The following is a 16,683-nucleotide window of genomic DNA, read 5'->3' on the forward strand; positions in this document are numbered from 1 at the left end:
TTTGCGATGGAGCTTTCCAAGTAGGATTTCTCTAACAATTTAGTAATTATATCTTGATATTCAAAATAATCAATTTGAAAACCCTGATACTGATAAGAAAATGAATTTTCAATCCACGCATTCGAGCCATAAAGAGAATCTTGTAAAATATGATCTTGTTCAGGAATATTGTTAAGATGGTGGGGACTTGTCATAACCATCAACTCGTGTTCTTCTTCCATTCATCCTTGGAATCATGGATAAGATTGCTCGTGTTCTTAAGAAGAATAATGTCATTGCCACCTTCAAGCCCCTTAATACTATTAGGAGCTCCCTTAGATCGGTTAAGGATCCTGTGAACCCTAAAGACATGAAATGGGTTTATCCAATCCCCTTCTCATGTGGGATTCCCTACATCGGAGAAACTGGTCACTCCATTAATCAGAGGATTCTAGAGCATGCAACAGACATCAGGCATAATCGTTCCCACTCCTCAACTATTGCTGAACATGCGGAGAAAACTAAGCACCATGTCTACATTGAAGAGTCTAAATTCATTGCGAATATTGATCATTTCCACCATAGGAAGTTGAGAGAGGCCATTGAAATTGAGAAACATGCCAAAAATATCAATAGGGATGATGGTTGGAAGCTAAGCGAGTGTTGGATTCCTTCCCTTTCTTTGTGAGTTTTATTTTATTGTTTGTTTTTAAATTCTATTTTTATTTGTATTTATTTTATTCCTATTTCTATTTACTCTTATTTATTTATTTATTTGTTTACTCATCTTTTTATTTATTTAATATTTTTCTCGCTAAGATAATATATATATAACCAATTAATAGTAATATTTTAATTATTGTTTTAAATTAATTCGTTTTAATAATTTCCTTTGACTAAAATTTAGTTTTCAATAACTAACCATTGATGTTAATTTTGATTATATATAAATAATATAAATTATCTTATAATCGCTTACCATTGACTTTATTAGTTATAATCTCTTGGCTAAAAACTAGTCGTTAAGGTTAATTTTTATTAAATAATATTATTTTCATAATGGCTAATTCTGGAACTTGATGCATCTTGTCTTTATTTGTTGGGGCCTTCGTTTTGAGATTTTGCAGAGAAATAAGTCGATGACAAGTGGCGGAGATGACCTTTGGAGTTGCGGAGTTGACAACCGAGGGAAGAATAGAAACTGAAAGATGACTGGTAGTCACAAAGAGGTGGTGGGAAGAAGCAGGGACAACCGAGTGAGGAAAGATCGGAGGCATCCGAGAATTAAGGTAGTTGAGAAAAAGGAAAGCAGAGATGGCAGTCTGGGCAAATGGAAGGGGATAAAAAGTAGAAGAAATAGCAAAGGAGGGTTGTTTTTAGTCAGTAGAGTGAGTCTGTGCTAGTTAGAATCTTCCTCTGTTGCGGAGTAAAGTGAACGACTCCATGGTCCTTTTTGTATCAGTTTATGTTAGTTGTATTATTCCTGTTGTTGATAATCAGGCCTGGAGCCTATGTACTACTTTATGTTATGTTAATGGAAAAGATTGTTCAGAACCACCTTGTTTCTTTAAGAATTGTGTTAACTCTTTAAACTTTTTAATGAATGCATGTGGTTAGATATTTTCCTGATATAGCATGAGTAGGTCGTTGGAATCTAGTTAGTTTGGATGCTAAGCTACTATATCTTGGTCTTTTTTGTTTGATATGATGCCTCAAGTGAGACTCCTTACCCTCTCTAGGTAAGGTGAAAATGGATACATTGCTCTAGACTACAACCTAACCTTATTGGCCCCTTCTACCCAAACCCAAGTCTCAACCTTGCTGTCATTTTCATGCCAACACTATTTATTCATACTAATTGATCATTTTTTTCACCCTCGTCCTGAAGATGAACCTCATTGGTTGGTAGGTTCGAAACATCGACCTTAAAATTATTTGATGTGATTAATATGAAATATAGTCTCAAACATCATGATAAAGTGCCTGAACTATCCAACAAGCATATTAATCACGAAATGATAGATCATGAAGATTACTGGTTTCAACAGAATTAATCAAAGTAAAACAACTATCATTAGGTATGCTAATGGGAAAATTATTAATTGAGAGATAGTTCTTAGAATGAGTATCATGATAAGATTGGTGACAATAACATCCTCTATTCTCCATTGGTTCCTTTTGTATCTGATTAACCATCATGCCAGCAATATGAAAGATTAAGGTATTTAAAATGATAATTGACAGCATAAATTTAGGAAAGAAATTAGGATACCAGGCTAGTGAAAGATTGAAAGAAAGGGTCAAATCAAACTAGGTATTGATATCAACATGAGGGTCTTGATTCGTTGAATGATTCAAGCATTTACCATCACTCAAGAAGAGAGATTTTGTGAACAAGATGACTAGATACGTGACATGTACAAAATTGATAGGAGGGTGATCGATCTCGGAACCGTTTGACAGGGAGGAATCTTCCAACTAAAAATGATCTTGACTTGATAATCAAAATGATAGGCTTTGAAACTGTGTGTATCTGTAAAAGTTATGCTCTCCCATCTTAAGTGTGATGCAAGGGATTCACATGATGAAGGATTAACCAAATTTTGTCTGATCAAAAACTCTATCTTGAGGATTTATAGAATTAAATTGAAAATGTTGAAAGTCCTTTAGGAATGAGCTCTATTCTAGTGTATAAATGTTATGTAAATAATTATGCGTGAAAATATGGATCCAATTCAGTTCAAAGATCTTAATGGGATTGCGAGAACCTGACATAACCATCAACAAGGGCTGAAGTGTCTCGAATTCCTCACAGCTATCTGAACTTTCTACTGGTGGATCATCGAATTTGGGTGGATTAGAAAAATCAACAGGTTGATATGCACCAAGATCATCATATGATCAATGAAAACACTACTAATGCTACTATTTTGATCAAACTCAAGATCAAACATATCATATTCTTGATGGGTGGAAAATTGAGATGCATTAGTCAGAGAAATCCCTTGATTGTTTAGAATTGTAGAATCTTCCTCATGACATATCAAATATCTACAATTGAACAAATCATGAACAATAGATTCGAGCTTTTCATCCTCTTATTGTAGGACCACACCATCTTGTACCTACAATCATGACCAACCGAATAAGGATCTAAAGAATTAAGAAAATTTGTTGGTCTAACAGACTTATCCAACATATTTAGGTACAATGAATAATGTGCTAAAGGTGAGGAAAGATGAAAAGACTAAAGAGGAGAAACACTAGTTGTAAATTTAGATTTAGCTTGTAAGAACAATATATCAACATGCATGTTCTGTTCCATGAGATTATCTTCATCATTATAATGAGTGAAGATAAGCATACCAATGCAACATTCAGATTGATATTTCCCTTTTTCACCAACGTATATTAAAGATTCAACAGTCTAACAACTTACCTTTTCGGGTTTTTCATCTAAAGATACATGGATCAAAGGAAATCCATAATAATTCTAAATTGAAAGAGGATCCCATCACATAAATGTAGATTTCAAGCTATGAGAAGAAGATTTTGAATCAATACTTTGCCTTCAAAAGAAGAAAATATATCATTCGATGAATTTGTATATCCATCACTACATGTGTTAATGGAAACAGGGATGTCATGGTGATGGTTGTCCAAGGTCTCAACTTGAATGAAGTATTTGAAAAAATTTAATGGGTTATCAAGATTGCACTATCAGTGATCAACCAAAAATGCAAGATTGTCATCCTCAAAGAGGGAAAGAAGATGGAACATGCCTTCAACACTTTTCTCCTCTACCTGTGAAATGCAACTACCTTGTTCTTGATTACTGCTTGAAATAAAAGGTTGAACATCATTAAAATTTTAAGTAGTTTGATCAAGCGAATCGTAAAACAAGGAATCATGAGATGTATATGGTAGAGGTTGATAGTATCCCTTGAGGAAATTATGTTTTCAATGAGATCATATTCAAGATTAGGATTATATACATTAATGTGATCTTGAAAAACTAAGGAATCAGATTTTACTTCAAGCTTTGTGTAATTTCTAAACCATGCCAATATCTCTTCAATAGGATCTAGATCATGGGAAATGGGTGGAGGTTGAATGGATGAATAAAAAATTCAATTTTTAGATTTCCCAACTTTAACATCATCACCAGGATGCACCCAAATTAGTACTGAAAAAGAAGGGGGACAAGGAACAAACAAAATAATAGGTTCATCCTCACAAATTTGGGGCATCTCATGATCAACATAAGTTGGGAGAGGGTTATCATCAAAGGGTTCAAATGTGAATGATTTCACAAAGAGAAGAATCAAGCTCTAAAATTTTTCACTAATAAAATTATAATTAAAATCATCTGCAGTAAACTCAAAGCAAAGATGAATAAACCTATTAAGAAAATCCTCTATAGGGTCACCAGACTTCATTTTGAGCAGATCAATCCTATTACATACATCTTGATAATCATACCTATCAAAGGCCCGATGAAGCTCCTTGATAAATTGATCAAATGAATGAATGGAATCAGATAGTCTTCAACCACTTCCTAACTCGACCTTCAAGAGTGAGGGTTAATAATATACAAACAAAATCTTCATCATTGATTACGTAAGATTTACAAAAACCAAGAAAATCATATATATGTTTGGCTATGAATGTAACACCCTCACCATCAAACCTGAATTGAGACAAGTCATGAAATTGTTCCGCTAAGATGAAAAGTTTACCAGAGGATAGGTTAGAAAAACATTCTGGGTGGTTAAGATCCATTTAAGATGAGAGATTCAAAACAGACTGAACGAGCACAACCCATCATTTTTCCCCTCCCTCTAGCACCAATTGTTGACAGTGCTCGAAATTGCCAACCAAGGGGGTCTCCCCGATGAAAATTCCCAATTAGACCTCACACTGTTTGGAGTAGGAACCCCAACCATAAATACTTTGATTTTCATTGTCCTTAGTGATTTTTCCTTTGCTTCAATTATTAACATAAAAGGTTATACAACATTCTTTGAAATAAGAAAGTTAACATTGTGAGGCATACAATTGCGATGTATATAAAGTACTTTCATGACACAGAGAAAGAGAGTGAGCCTCTAGAAGAAAATTAATAGTGCCATCCTAAAAGAGACACACAAAAGCATAAGAGGATAATAAGTTATTTTGAAAAGTAGTTCAGAAGGAAACTACAATCATAAAACCAAATACAACACATCTTCAACAAGATAAGTACCAAAGCCACAAGAATATTTCAATTTGCTTAGTACATTGAACAAAACACATACCGCAAACATCTAAAGAATAGTCCTATGATATTCGCAATACATGCATGAAAATGTGTTGGCTCAACGAGCTTCATATATTGAGTAGAAGTGCTAAGATATACAAGTACAATGCTACCACACTAGCCCCAATAGTGGAACATTAAGTCATCACTTGTTTCTCCAATGAAAGATCTTCTCTCCTATTCCAAGTTAGAGAAGCCAAGGTGAAAGTTCAAGTCCAAAAATTCTTTTTGCTTGAGTTATGAGGGTGTATTTATAGCAAATGAGGTGACTCTTCACCTCCCATGTGACTCTTGACCTCCCTCATGACTCTTGAGCTCCTACAATGACTTTTTGAATTCTTACATGACCTTTGAGCTTCTATATGACTTTAGAACTCAATAGTAACTCTTCATATTTCATGTGGGACCCTTGTTCTTCCACATATTTTACATTTTCTCATTTTTGGAAATTACACAATTATATTCCACAAATGATGTGGCAAGACACTTTGACATATGTAACTCTTGAGATGACTATTCACAATGCTGACATGGATATTCATGATGATGTGGCATTTCCAAGCTACTTTCTTTGCATCTTCATGATGGATATTGCATGTGCTTTATCTCCATCCTCTAAGGGGCTGATTGATTTGGAGGCTTCTTGTGATCCTAATCTTTGATCTTCTATCAGAAGCTAGTGTCTCTCCATCTTCTCTTCAATGACCAACTTGTCTTCTAGCTCCAAAGGTGTCTTCTAGGAGGTCCTCCTTCTTCTTCCCATTCATCATCATCCTGTCATGACAAGATATAATACCCGCAACTAGAAATCACTCATGAAAAGACAACATCGATCCGAAAAACTCCTAATCTAACATGCTTCATGAAATCATTGATTAAGATTTGAACTAGGTGTTGGACTGAGAGGCAGGCTCAAGGATTGTGTAATTCACAATTTTAGGGGTCAAGAGCGAGGATTGAGGCTTGAGACTGCACAGTGTGTAGTTCAAGGAGACCTGGGAAATATGACTACGCAATTGAGGAGCTCAAGGAGATAGTATTGAGGCTTGAAGTTGCCCACTATGCAACACAAGAGAGAGGAGCCTAGGGATTGTGCAATTTCACAGTTCAACGAGGCATGTTGGAATCTTGAGGCTTGACATTGCATAGTGCGTAGAAGAAGGTTAACTAGGAAGTTAACCTGTGCAGTTGTGAAGCTCAAGGGGCTAGGCTTGAGCAATGAGACTGCACAATGCGCAATTCTGGAGGGTAGGAACTATGCATTTTGTAGTTCCAAGAGGAAAGGGATAAGATTAAGGGTTGAGACTATGCAATGCACAATTCCAGAGGGATAAGTGAAGGACTGCTACTCGGGAAAGAGCTTTTCAGAATTTGGATAAGTATGCGATCAGTGAGGTCAAGGTCAACAAGGATAAAACTTGAACACGATAACACACTTAGAACAATAAATGACATAACATTGATCACTAAGAATGCACAAACAACATGATCCCCTCAGTGCGTCAGCAATACAAAAACTTCCTCCATGTGCGACACTTAAGATACACTTTGCGATGATAGTGACGACACTTGTGCGACACTACATTAAACTTTGGGAATGAGTGTAATACATGTATATATGATAAATTGGCACCAAGGTTACCCCTTGAAATGAACCATAACTACGCTTATGCAATATGCAAAATTTCCCATGCAAAAAGACGACACTTGCGACAGTAAGAGAAAAGTGCAAACAACACTTGCAAATGAAAATGATACTTAGAGTGACACATATCAGAGTAAAGATAACATGAAAATGACACTTATTAAAGTGAAAACAAGTAAAAGTGATAATCGTAAACATGAAAGAAACACTTGCGAAAGCGAAGGTGTGCAAAAGCGATAGTTGGAAAAACTCATCAAAATAGAATTGCAATCGCAACCAAAAGTGACAACCTGTCAATTCAAAATGCACATTGACTTTTGACATAGGTTGAACATTTCACAAGCATTGTCTTGATGGCCTGTGCTATGCATATTCAAGCTTGCGTAAAAAAATGTGCTCATGAACTTGTTACAGACTGATCATGTGTGAGAGAGTGACTTCACCACTTAGAGACCGAGAAGAAGACTTAAAACTTAACGTAACATTAATTGACCATGAAGCAACTATAGAACGATAGATCGCTAGACCCTCAGTAGGCTCCAAAATTCAAGTGTAGGAAAAATTTTAGAGGGCATTGATCACAGCATCAACACCTTCATATTCCCTCCATGATTTATACCTTGGTTGTCTCCTTTCGGGTGGAGCATGGAGGTAACACTTCTTTCTCTAGTGCTTCAAAAGCTTTACATTACAATAGTTTAACTTCAAACACTTTTAAGAGGCTATAAATTTGACTATATGGAAAGAGGCTTAACACCAATATCAATGAATATTGTGGTTGTTAAACTTTCTCATCACACATTATCTACCCATAGTAGCCTAGTGTTATAAACCCTACTCTGACACCATAGTATAAGGCCTCCCCCAACACTCATATCCATGTAACAAGGATCCACTAAATAAGGCATGAAAATTTCAACCCTAAATAGACCTATTCTCCATAGAAACATAGGGATGGACTCCATAGAGATGCAAAATGAATTCAAAATCTATGCAAGGGTGCAATAATTAAAATTCAATGGAATATACAAACATGGACTAAGAATTTTCATAACATCTGAGTGCCCATCTTCATAATTAATCATAAACTTACACACAACATGAAAATACATATGTTTATTCATATCATCAAATAACATGAAAGTGTGACTTCATAAAAAATGAAATAACACTTATCTTTCAACATAATATAGTCTAAGAAATCAACCATGCATGAGCAACTTTCCACTCAACCATAGGCTTCAACTGTAGATATCACCCCATAGTCATATTGTAAGGCCATTTGGGGGAAAGAACCAAGCTATTAGATTCTATCTCACTCAACCAGCCGCCTTTACTCTCACAACTTACCTAATCTACTTATTACAAAGTATTATAGGCTTCTCATCCAACTATCAAACAACCATCACACTCTCTCCCACTACTTTATACAACCAAGGAAGATATCACCTTTCTCTACTCATCATTTTCTTAGGGCATTCTTCACTTCTAGTGCTCTTTAGTGTTGGTAGAAAGAGTCTAACATGTTATATTCATTTTGGGAATAGCTTACAAACATACCTCTAAAGCACCTAATGAGAGAAAATTTCACAGTGAGGGAAGGCTTTCTAACTTGCCCAACCTTATGGTCACTCACAACCATCTATCTCTCACCCAGGGTCTGCAAATCTTCTATCACAATGTTGATTGTGTCAATATCCAAATTGATTCTTGGTTAGAAATGGAGAACATGAAGTGAGATTGTAAAGAATATATGAGCATGGTAGAATGAATGACCATGAGAAAGTGAGCTAGGGTAATGATGGTTGACTTTTCTTTTGATAGGGTAATGAAGTACTCTTACACTTCCCCATAATGACTGGACTCAACCCATGCCCCAATAACTACACAAGTTGACTTCCCCACCAAACTATACATGCATTTATTGATTAAGTTTCATAGGATGAAACTTTGCAATAAAGAATTAATTTCCTGTAGGACCCTTTCCATTTTCCCCTCTAGTGGAATCTAGCTCCTCTTCTGTTCACTGCAACCATCTTGGACTATTACATTCGCACACACGTATATTGGCATTAATATTTACATAGCTTGAGTCCCCTATAGTAGGTATACCACATGATCCGTAGAAGTATATTTACATTGCATGCCTATTCATTTACTAGTTGAGCTTTGGTCTTTAGCTACACAATAGGAATCCATACAATGTCATTTACACCTTAAATCAGTTTTTGAACCTTACATGGCTCAACCCTATTATTACAATTATGCATTTGCAATTTATACAAATTCAATTCAATAAATTCTAAGCATCAAAATTGGAACATTAAATCCTTTCAAATATTAAACAACCCTATTATTACAGTTATGCATTTGCAATTTATACAAATTCAATTCAATAAATTGTAAGCATCAAAATTGGAACATTAAATCCTTTCAGATATTAAACAACCCTTTGGTTCAATAATGAAGAAGTCTAAATATTTTAATATTATATTTTTCTTGGCAATCATCACTAGAATTAGGCTATAGAAAAATTGTTAAATTTACATATTCAAGTGCAAAATAGATTCAATATCTTCAAAAATACTTTTTCCACACAAATTATACAAACTCAACAATTCATATATATTATTCCTATAATTCTTCTAAATAAAAATTTTCACATTTAAAACAAAAATAATTGAAAATTTCTCAACCATAATAATGGGAAAAATCCAAACCAAAGCATGTTTGTATGACATAATTCAACAACAAAAACCTTACATTTCATATGGCTCATCGACACCGACCCCTACCAATCTATATTTCCCAATCTACTTCATCATTTTTCCTAATAAATATTTCATTCCATACTTAAACTCATCTTTAATTTTTATATAACAATCATCTCATTCATATATATATATATATATATATATCCATTGAAATACACCATTGTTTAAAAGTTACATTCCATATATTGTATTGGATGGTCTTGTTCTAAATGTATATTTAATATGTGATTCCATATTAATATATAACTCATAAACATGTGAACAAGTGTCTATGAACAAGTTTGTCATTTGAAATGAATATGAGTATAGGTGGGATAAACCAAACAAACGTGCCATGGATACCTTAAAAGTTGGTGCGCACTAACTGGTTCTTAACATGTTACTTTTGGCTTAGAAAATTAGATTAGATGATTGCAACATCCATTTATTCTCCCAATCCCCAAAAGCTTTGGCCTTTGAATTCTCTCAAATTGTTTTTTAATATATTTAGAGATCCCCACCTTTGAAATATTCAAACACTAATAAATCCCAACCAAATTTGACTAACCAATGATGTTCATTGCATATAGCAAAAAGTCACATATTGTTTTCTCCTCACATATTTATGTAGTTTTTGACTTCCAAAGTACTAATTCCAATGTGGGAATATTTTGATGGAGATTTAATATAAAAAAATATAGGATGCATGTGGAGGAGACCATTGAAAACTTTGATGATATTTAGTATACACCATTCCAGTGCCCACAGGTTGAGCCCTCTCAAATTGTGAAGGTGGTTGATTTTCATCTAGTTCTTTCTTTCTTTCTGTGCCATGGTCCAGGAAAGAAAATCACATAGTGGATTTTTCCAGAACGTTGAGCCCCATCATGAACCTTATATTTATTTTATTGTCCCACTGCACGCCATCCAGCGCATTAGCAGCCAATTCTAAGGTTTGCCATTTCAAAGGTGTGTTTCTAGGCAATAGCAACCAAGTCATAGGCCCCCACTTCAAAGGTGCAATAGCAGCGAGGGCGCCAACGCTCATTTGAAAGGCCCCCACTAGGGCATAACAACGAAACCATTAGCATCTCTTTCATACTTCCATCCCATGTAACCACATAGATCTTCACTTGGACTTGATTAACACGTTGATTAGTGTTTTTTCCTTTTCCTTTTCAAATTTAATAGATTGAATTGGTGATTAATTAGGATCACTTTATTAAGTTCACTCTTTGTACTTACTTAAATAAGATTGTACATAATAATATATATATATAAGTTCACTCTTTTTACTTAATTAAATAAGATTGTAGAAAATAATTATATGTATATGTAGTTTAATATTGTGAAATTTGAGATATGAAATTATGGTAATGGTAAAGCTCAAAATTTGCAACATATGTTTAAGAAAAAGATGATTTTAAAAAAATTTGGTCATTATTAAACTTTCATTTTTGTTGAGAGATTTATAATTTAATTTTGGATATTTGTTAGAGACGATGTTTATTGTGTTTGATCTTATAAAGACTATGTTATTAAAAGATTGACATTTTTGTAAATAATTGTTTCAATTTTTTTTTTCCTTGTTGGTGATAATGATAATCCTGAGATAGATTTTAAAGATTCATATTAAGCACAGATCTAATATGATTTTGTTCAATAGCTCTATATGATATATAAATCATTTTTTAAAACAATATATAAAATATTTTAAACATAACATGTGAATTGAGTGATTTTATCAGTACAGATTAAAATGATATTTTTAACTATATTTCAATATTAAGTTATATTAAAATATTTTATTCATACCTCACATTGGATATTTTATTATATACAACATTCAAATAATTTCTTTTAACACTTTTTTCTATATATAGAGATATATAAAGTTGATATCAACAAAATTTAGTTAATGTAGATCTTCAAATAGTTTTTTTAAATCACATGTTAAAATATTTTAAAAAGTGTAAGGTTTAAGCATCTTACTCACACATTTTTTTTAATTCTAATTACTTTACATGAAATTATATTAGGTCATATGGACAACTAATTAAACATGCATAGCATATTCTTTTTTCTTTTTTATTATAGCCGACATTACTTTTCTATTTAGAGAATATTTTATTTTTATTTTAAGAGGGACACGTGTCAACTCCATGTTGAGCACATACATACTTACACATTGCCTTCACACTAGGTTGTAGAATGAGCCTCTCAGCGTAACCAGGTTCATTATCGCTTGGATCTTGTGTTCAAATGATTATGGTTGTCACTATTTAGCTAACTATGGGTGGACTGTCAAGTTGTTATCATTTGGATCTTGTGCTTGAAATACAATAATCATTGTCCAACCTATTCATTGTTGAATTCTTAGGCATTCACCAGGTTTACTATTGTTTGGGTCTCATGCTTAAAACATAACGATGGTCATTCAAACTAGCTATTGTTTGATTCTCAAGCATTTATTAAGATAACTATTACTCAAACATTTTTCTAGGCACCTATCGAGTTGCCTATTACTTGAATCTCATATTCAAAGGACTAATGATTATTCAAACTAGCTAGTGTTTGACTCTCAAGAATCCATTGGAACAATTATTGATTGAATATTGTGCTAAAAAAAGGCTATGGTATTCTCACAGCTAAATATTGTTGGTTTCTCAAGCACCCATTAGGACAATGAGTGTTTGGATCTCATGCTTGGAAGACAATAATGATTGTCTTAGTTAGTTATTGTTGGATTTTTGGGAACTCATGGGGATGACTAATGTTTGGATTTAATCCCCAAAAGGTGATAAGATAGTTATTGTTAGATTCTCCAACACCCATTAGGTTGATTATTGTTTAGATCTTATGTGGAAAAGGAGTTAATTATTATTTGAGCTACTTGGTATTGGATTCTTAGGTATCCATGGGGATGACTATTGTTTCTATCTCACACTTGAAAGATGTTAGTGGCTATCCAAGCTAGCTATAATAAGATTCTCAAGTGCCTATAGGGATGAATTTTTTTTGGATCTTGCATTATGAAGATGATCATTAGGTTCTCATGAGGATGACCATTGTTTGGATCTTGTATTTCAAAAATGACTTTAGGTGTTCATCATGATGACTATTGTTTGGATCTCATGCTTGAAATATGACCATTAGGTGCTTATGGAGATTACAATTATTTTGATCTTGTGTTTCAAAAACAACCATTATGCACCCATAGAGATAATGATTGTTTGAATTTTGTACTTCAAAGACAACCACTAGTCACCCATAGGGATGACAATTATTTGGATCTTCAAAGCACAAGATCCAAACTATTGTTGACCCCATGGGTACCTAATGATTATGTACAAAGTAGAATTTGGATCTTATGCTTTGAAGATGACTACTGAGCATCCACAAGGACTATTATTTATGGATCTTATGTTTTCTAAATGACCATTAGTTGCCTATAACAATAAATATTATTTGGATCTTATGATTTAATGACAACCATTACGTGTACATGGCGATGACCATTATTTGTATTTAATGCTTCATAAATTATCATTAAATGTCCATGGTTTGAGTGTAGTTTGAATCTAATACTTCAAAGATGACATTAAGTGCACAAGATGATTATTATAAAAAAAGTTGCTTTGTACATGACCATTAAATGTTTATGACATTTAATTTAAATTGCATAAAAACAATTACTATGTAGATCCATCACAAAACAAACATTAAATATCTTTCAAACAACTATTATTTAGATCTCATCCTAAAAAAAGAGACATTGTATATGGGGGTGTTCAAATTGCCTCATTTTAAAAGAAAGTGATTTCTCAACCAGTCAAAATTCCATTTTTTCTATTATTCTTTTTTAAATCTAATGATCTAGGTCATATTAACATTGAAGAAAACCCTGAAAAACATTGATAAAAACCCTAAAAACACTGTTTCAGGAATGGAACTCTAACTTCTACCCTTATTCAATTTAGGATCAACTTTTAATCAAATAAAAATAATATGAATACACCTTATCCCCCACCAAAACAATGTTCCAACAAACAGATGGAACTCTAACTTCTAACATTATTCAATTTACAATCAACTTTAATAGGTTTAAAGCAATATGAATACACCTTATCCCCACCTACCCAACAAAGAAAATTAACTAAAGATTTTAAGAAACTCTTAAGGGTAGATGGGTTTGGATCTTTAATATGTACTCCACAATTAGATTAAAATTTAAAGGGGAAAAGAAACCATCTTGTTATGGAAGCGTCCTTGTCATGGAAAGGCGGTAGTGGTGCGAGGGGTGTAAATAAAATCATAAAAATAAGGTAACTAACTAGTGTGAAAATTGAAGCATCTCTAACCTATTTGTCTCCATGCAAGCATGGTCCATAACTCCAATCCACACCCCCCATTCCCAACAACCGTCTTATGGGGCTGACACGTCAACGACAGCTCACCATGATGGTAGTTCGGGTTGCCACGTCATGCTTCGCAAAGCCGACTTTGAGTGCCATTGCCGGGTATATAATAGCGTCACACAATTGACTTCATTTAGCTTCATAGAGTATTCTGTCAGTGAAGCAACCTAAGGCCTGTTTCTGGGTCTGAATCTGTATCGCTGCTTTTGTTCAATCTGGGATTTCGCCATTGAATTCTCGCAATATACGATGAGAGACAGAGGGAAAACTGTGGTAGAGTCAGTAGAATCATGGGGCGCGTTCGAAACCCGCTGCAGACGCCATCCTTCCCAGATCACAACGGGGATTTGCCCGCTGTGTCTGAGAGAGCGCCTCAACAAGCTTTTCTGCCCGGACTGTGGCGAGCAGAAACAGAGGGCTTCTACTTCTTCTTGTTCTTGCTCTGAAGCTTCTTCCTCTACTTCGTCTTCTATGGATTGTATTGCGAAGAAGAATAAGAGCAATGGCGGGGGAGGATCGGTGGAAGTGGGAAGCGTGGGGAGGATTTCTTTTCTGATAGAGAGCGATAGGCCCGACATGGACTCTGCCAAGGCAGACGCGGCCGTCGTCTGGCTCAGGAGAAGCAAATCCGCGGCCTGTAGAACGGCCTCTGCAGGATTCGATCCCAAGACTCAGAGTACTGCTACCCCACCACCAAAAACCCCCCCAAAGAAGCGGTCCACGATCTGGTCCTTTGTTTTTTTCAAGAAGAGGAAAAGCAATCATAGTGTTTCTTTAAAGGAATCGAAACAGGAACCTGCTGCCACAGGGTCTTCTGTTAATGGCGTAGAGATTTCGAATCGCGCGAGCATAGAGAGGCTGCAGAAGTCGAGATCGGTTGGCATGGGTAGGAGGAGTTTTTCTGGGTATGGTTATCTTTGGGACAATAAATCTGGAAACAACAATGTTTATTGCACACCCTCTAGATTAAAGGAGCAGCAATCGCTGCCAGAGGAGGAGGTCAAGGGTTCGAATATCACGGAGGATGTTAATCTTCGCGGCGGCGGTCGGAACAAAGGGTGGAGCTGGGCATTCGCCAGTCCATTGCGCGTTTTCAAGCATTCACATAACCGGAAACAACAGCAGCTGTCCAAGGACGAGAATCCTTTGCCCCTAGCAGAGATGTGCAGAGGATAATCTCATTCCATTTCATTTTATTTTGACTTCATTTCACTTTGGTGATTTCATACGATGATAGTGTACAGAAAGTGAAGAAGGGGATTGATACATAGGTTAGGATATATGATAGCAACAGCTTGCTGTTGATGCTGCAAGCTGGAATTTTGTTTTTGGGGATTGCCATGGGAATGGGATAAATTAATGTAAAAAAAGCCTGTATTTCATTGTTAATTACAATAATAACAATGATAATTGTTGTTGCTTTTTCCTTTGCTTTGTGCGGACTAATGAATCAACCACGAGTACCAGTAGCCTTGATGTCGAAATCCAATTCATTTATTTGACTTTTACTGTGTTCATATCACATCAGTTATCACATCGTACTGAAAATTGATTGACAGCATGGCTGACAGCAAGTTTATCTGATTTTTGGGCCTCTTTTCAAATTGCAGTTCAGATTTTTCTTGCAAACACAGACCTCCCAATTTTGATCTTTAATGTTTAGATTTTAGCCACAGGAAAATTTGACAGAGACCGGTCGAGAAAAAGGAAATCCATCATAGCAAGAAATGTAAAATAAATGCGTTTTGTATTGTGGTGTTAAGGATTCAATTCCTGATCCTATGCTGTTTAAATCATTTGGGGTTGGGAGGGAAGGGCAGGCTGGGCTATTATTGCATTCTGTTGTTGAAAAACACTGGCTTTACTAAATTTCTTCAATTAACATAGTGCCCAGCTGATACTGGAAACACAAACAGCTCAAGAATCGGTTATACAATGATCTGTGACACCAGGCCATCTTCAGCTACTGTTACCTACTGTTCTCTGCATCCAACAAGTGCTTTATTTCTTTGTTCTGTATTTCACTAACTTTCCCAAGATACAGTCATCAACCTTGATGAATTCTATAAGGGATAAGGGTGACAACAGAGGGCTACCCACTTCTATCTCCCAAAGATAGGTCAGCAAAGTCCTTAGCTCTGGTAATTTGGCATTGGCAATGTCTCTGATTCACAGTTCTAGGGCATCGACACAGATAGTCAATGGGTATCGACATATTAATCTGTTTTTCTTCTGAGGGCTATTGAGATATTGCTGTTCCTGGACATTCTTCTTGATGTTGGCCACTTTTCCAAAACATTATGGGCCACTCTTTCAAAACATTACTTGCATCATTACAGTCATTGACATGGATGATGGTTCTTGTTTTATGACCACTCACCATCGTTATTCCATCCTCAGTGCAGACCTTCATCACCCCAAGGGATGGAGGGGGGTTAAGCTGTACAATTGTGTCTTCCTAACCAGTAAAAATTTACAAACATTGTGGGCATCTAAGCAGTAAAGTTTATTTACATAAACAGTAGATGTTTACAGGCATTGTTGGCATCATTAAACAGTAAAAGTTCACAAACAATATTGGCATCATTA

At 35.0% G+C, this 16,683-nt stretch overlaps 1 protein-coding gene across 1 annotated transcript; it reads left to right on the forward strand.

The window, feature by feature from the left end:
• The first annotated feature begins 14,222 nt into the window (after nt 1-14,222).
• LOC149267503 (uncharacterized) lies at nt 14,223-15,520 on the forward strand. Its single transcript, XM_089433263.1, has one exon. The coding sequence runs from the start codon at nt 14,344-14,346 to the stop codon at nt 15,268-15,270; it is 927 nt and encodes a 308-aa protein (XP_089289389.1). The 5' UTR covers nt 14,223-14,343; the 3' UTR covers nt 15,271-15,520.
• Nucleotides 15,521-16,683: the final 1,163 nt, after the last annotated feature.

This window comes from Pinus tabuliformis, chromosome 6 (assembly GCF_031772625.1).
Source record: "Pinus tabuliformis cultivar Carrire ecotype Pingquan chromosome 6, CPIR1, whole genome shotgun sequence".
Taxonomy (NCBI): Eukaryota; Viridiplantae; Streptophyta; class Pinopsida; order Pinales; family Pinaceae; genus Pinus; species Pinus tabuliformis.

What these genes read in the sequence shown, in the direction of transcription:
- LOC149267503 (XM_089433263.1), top strand. Translation starts at nt 14,344, where the DNA reads ATGAGAGACAGAGGGAAAACTGTGGTAGAGTCAGTAGAATCATGGGGC.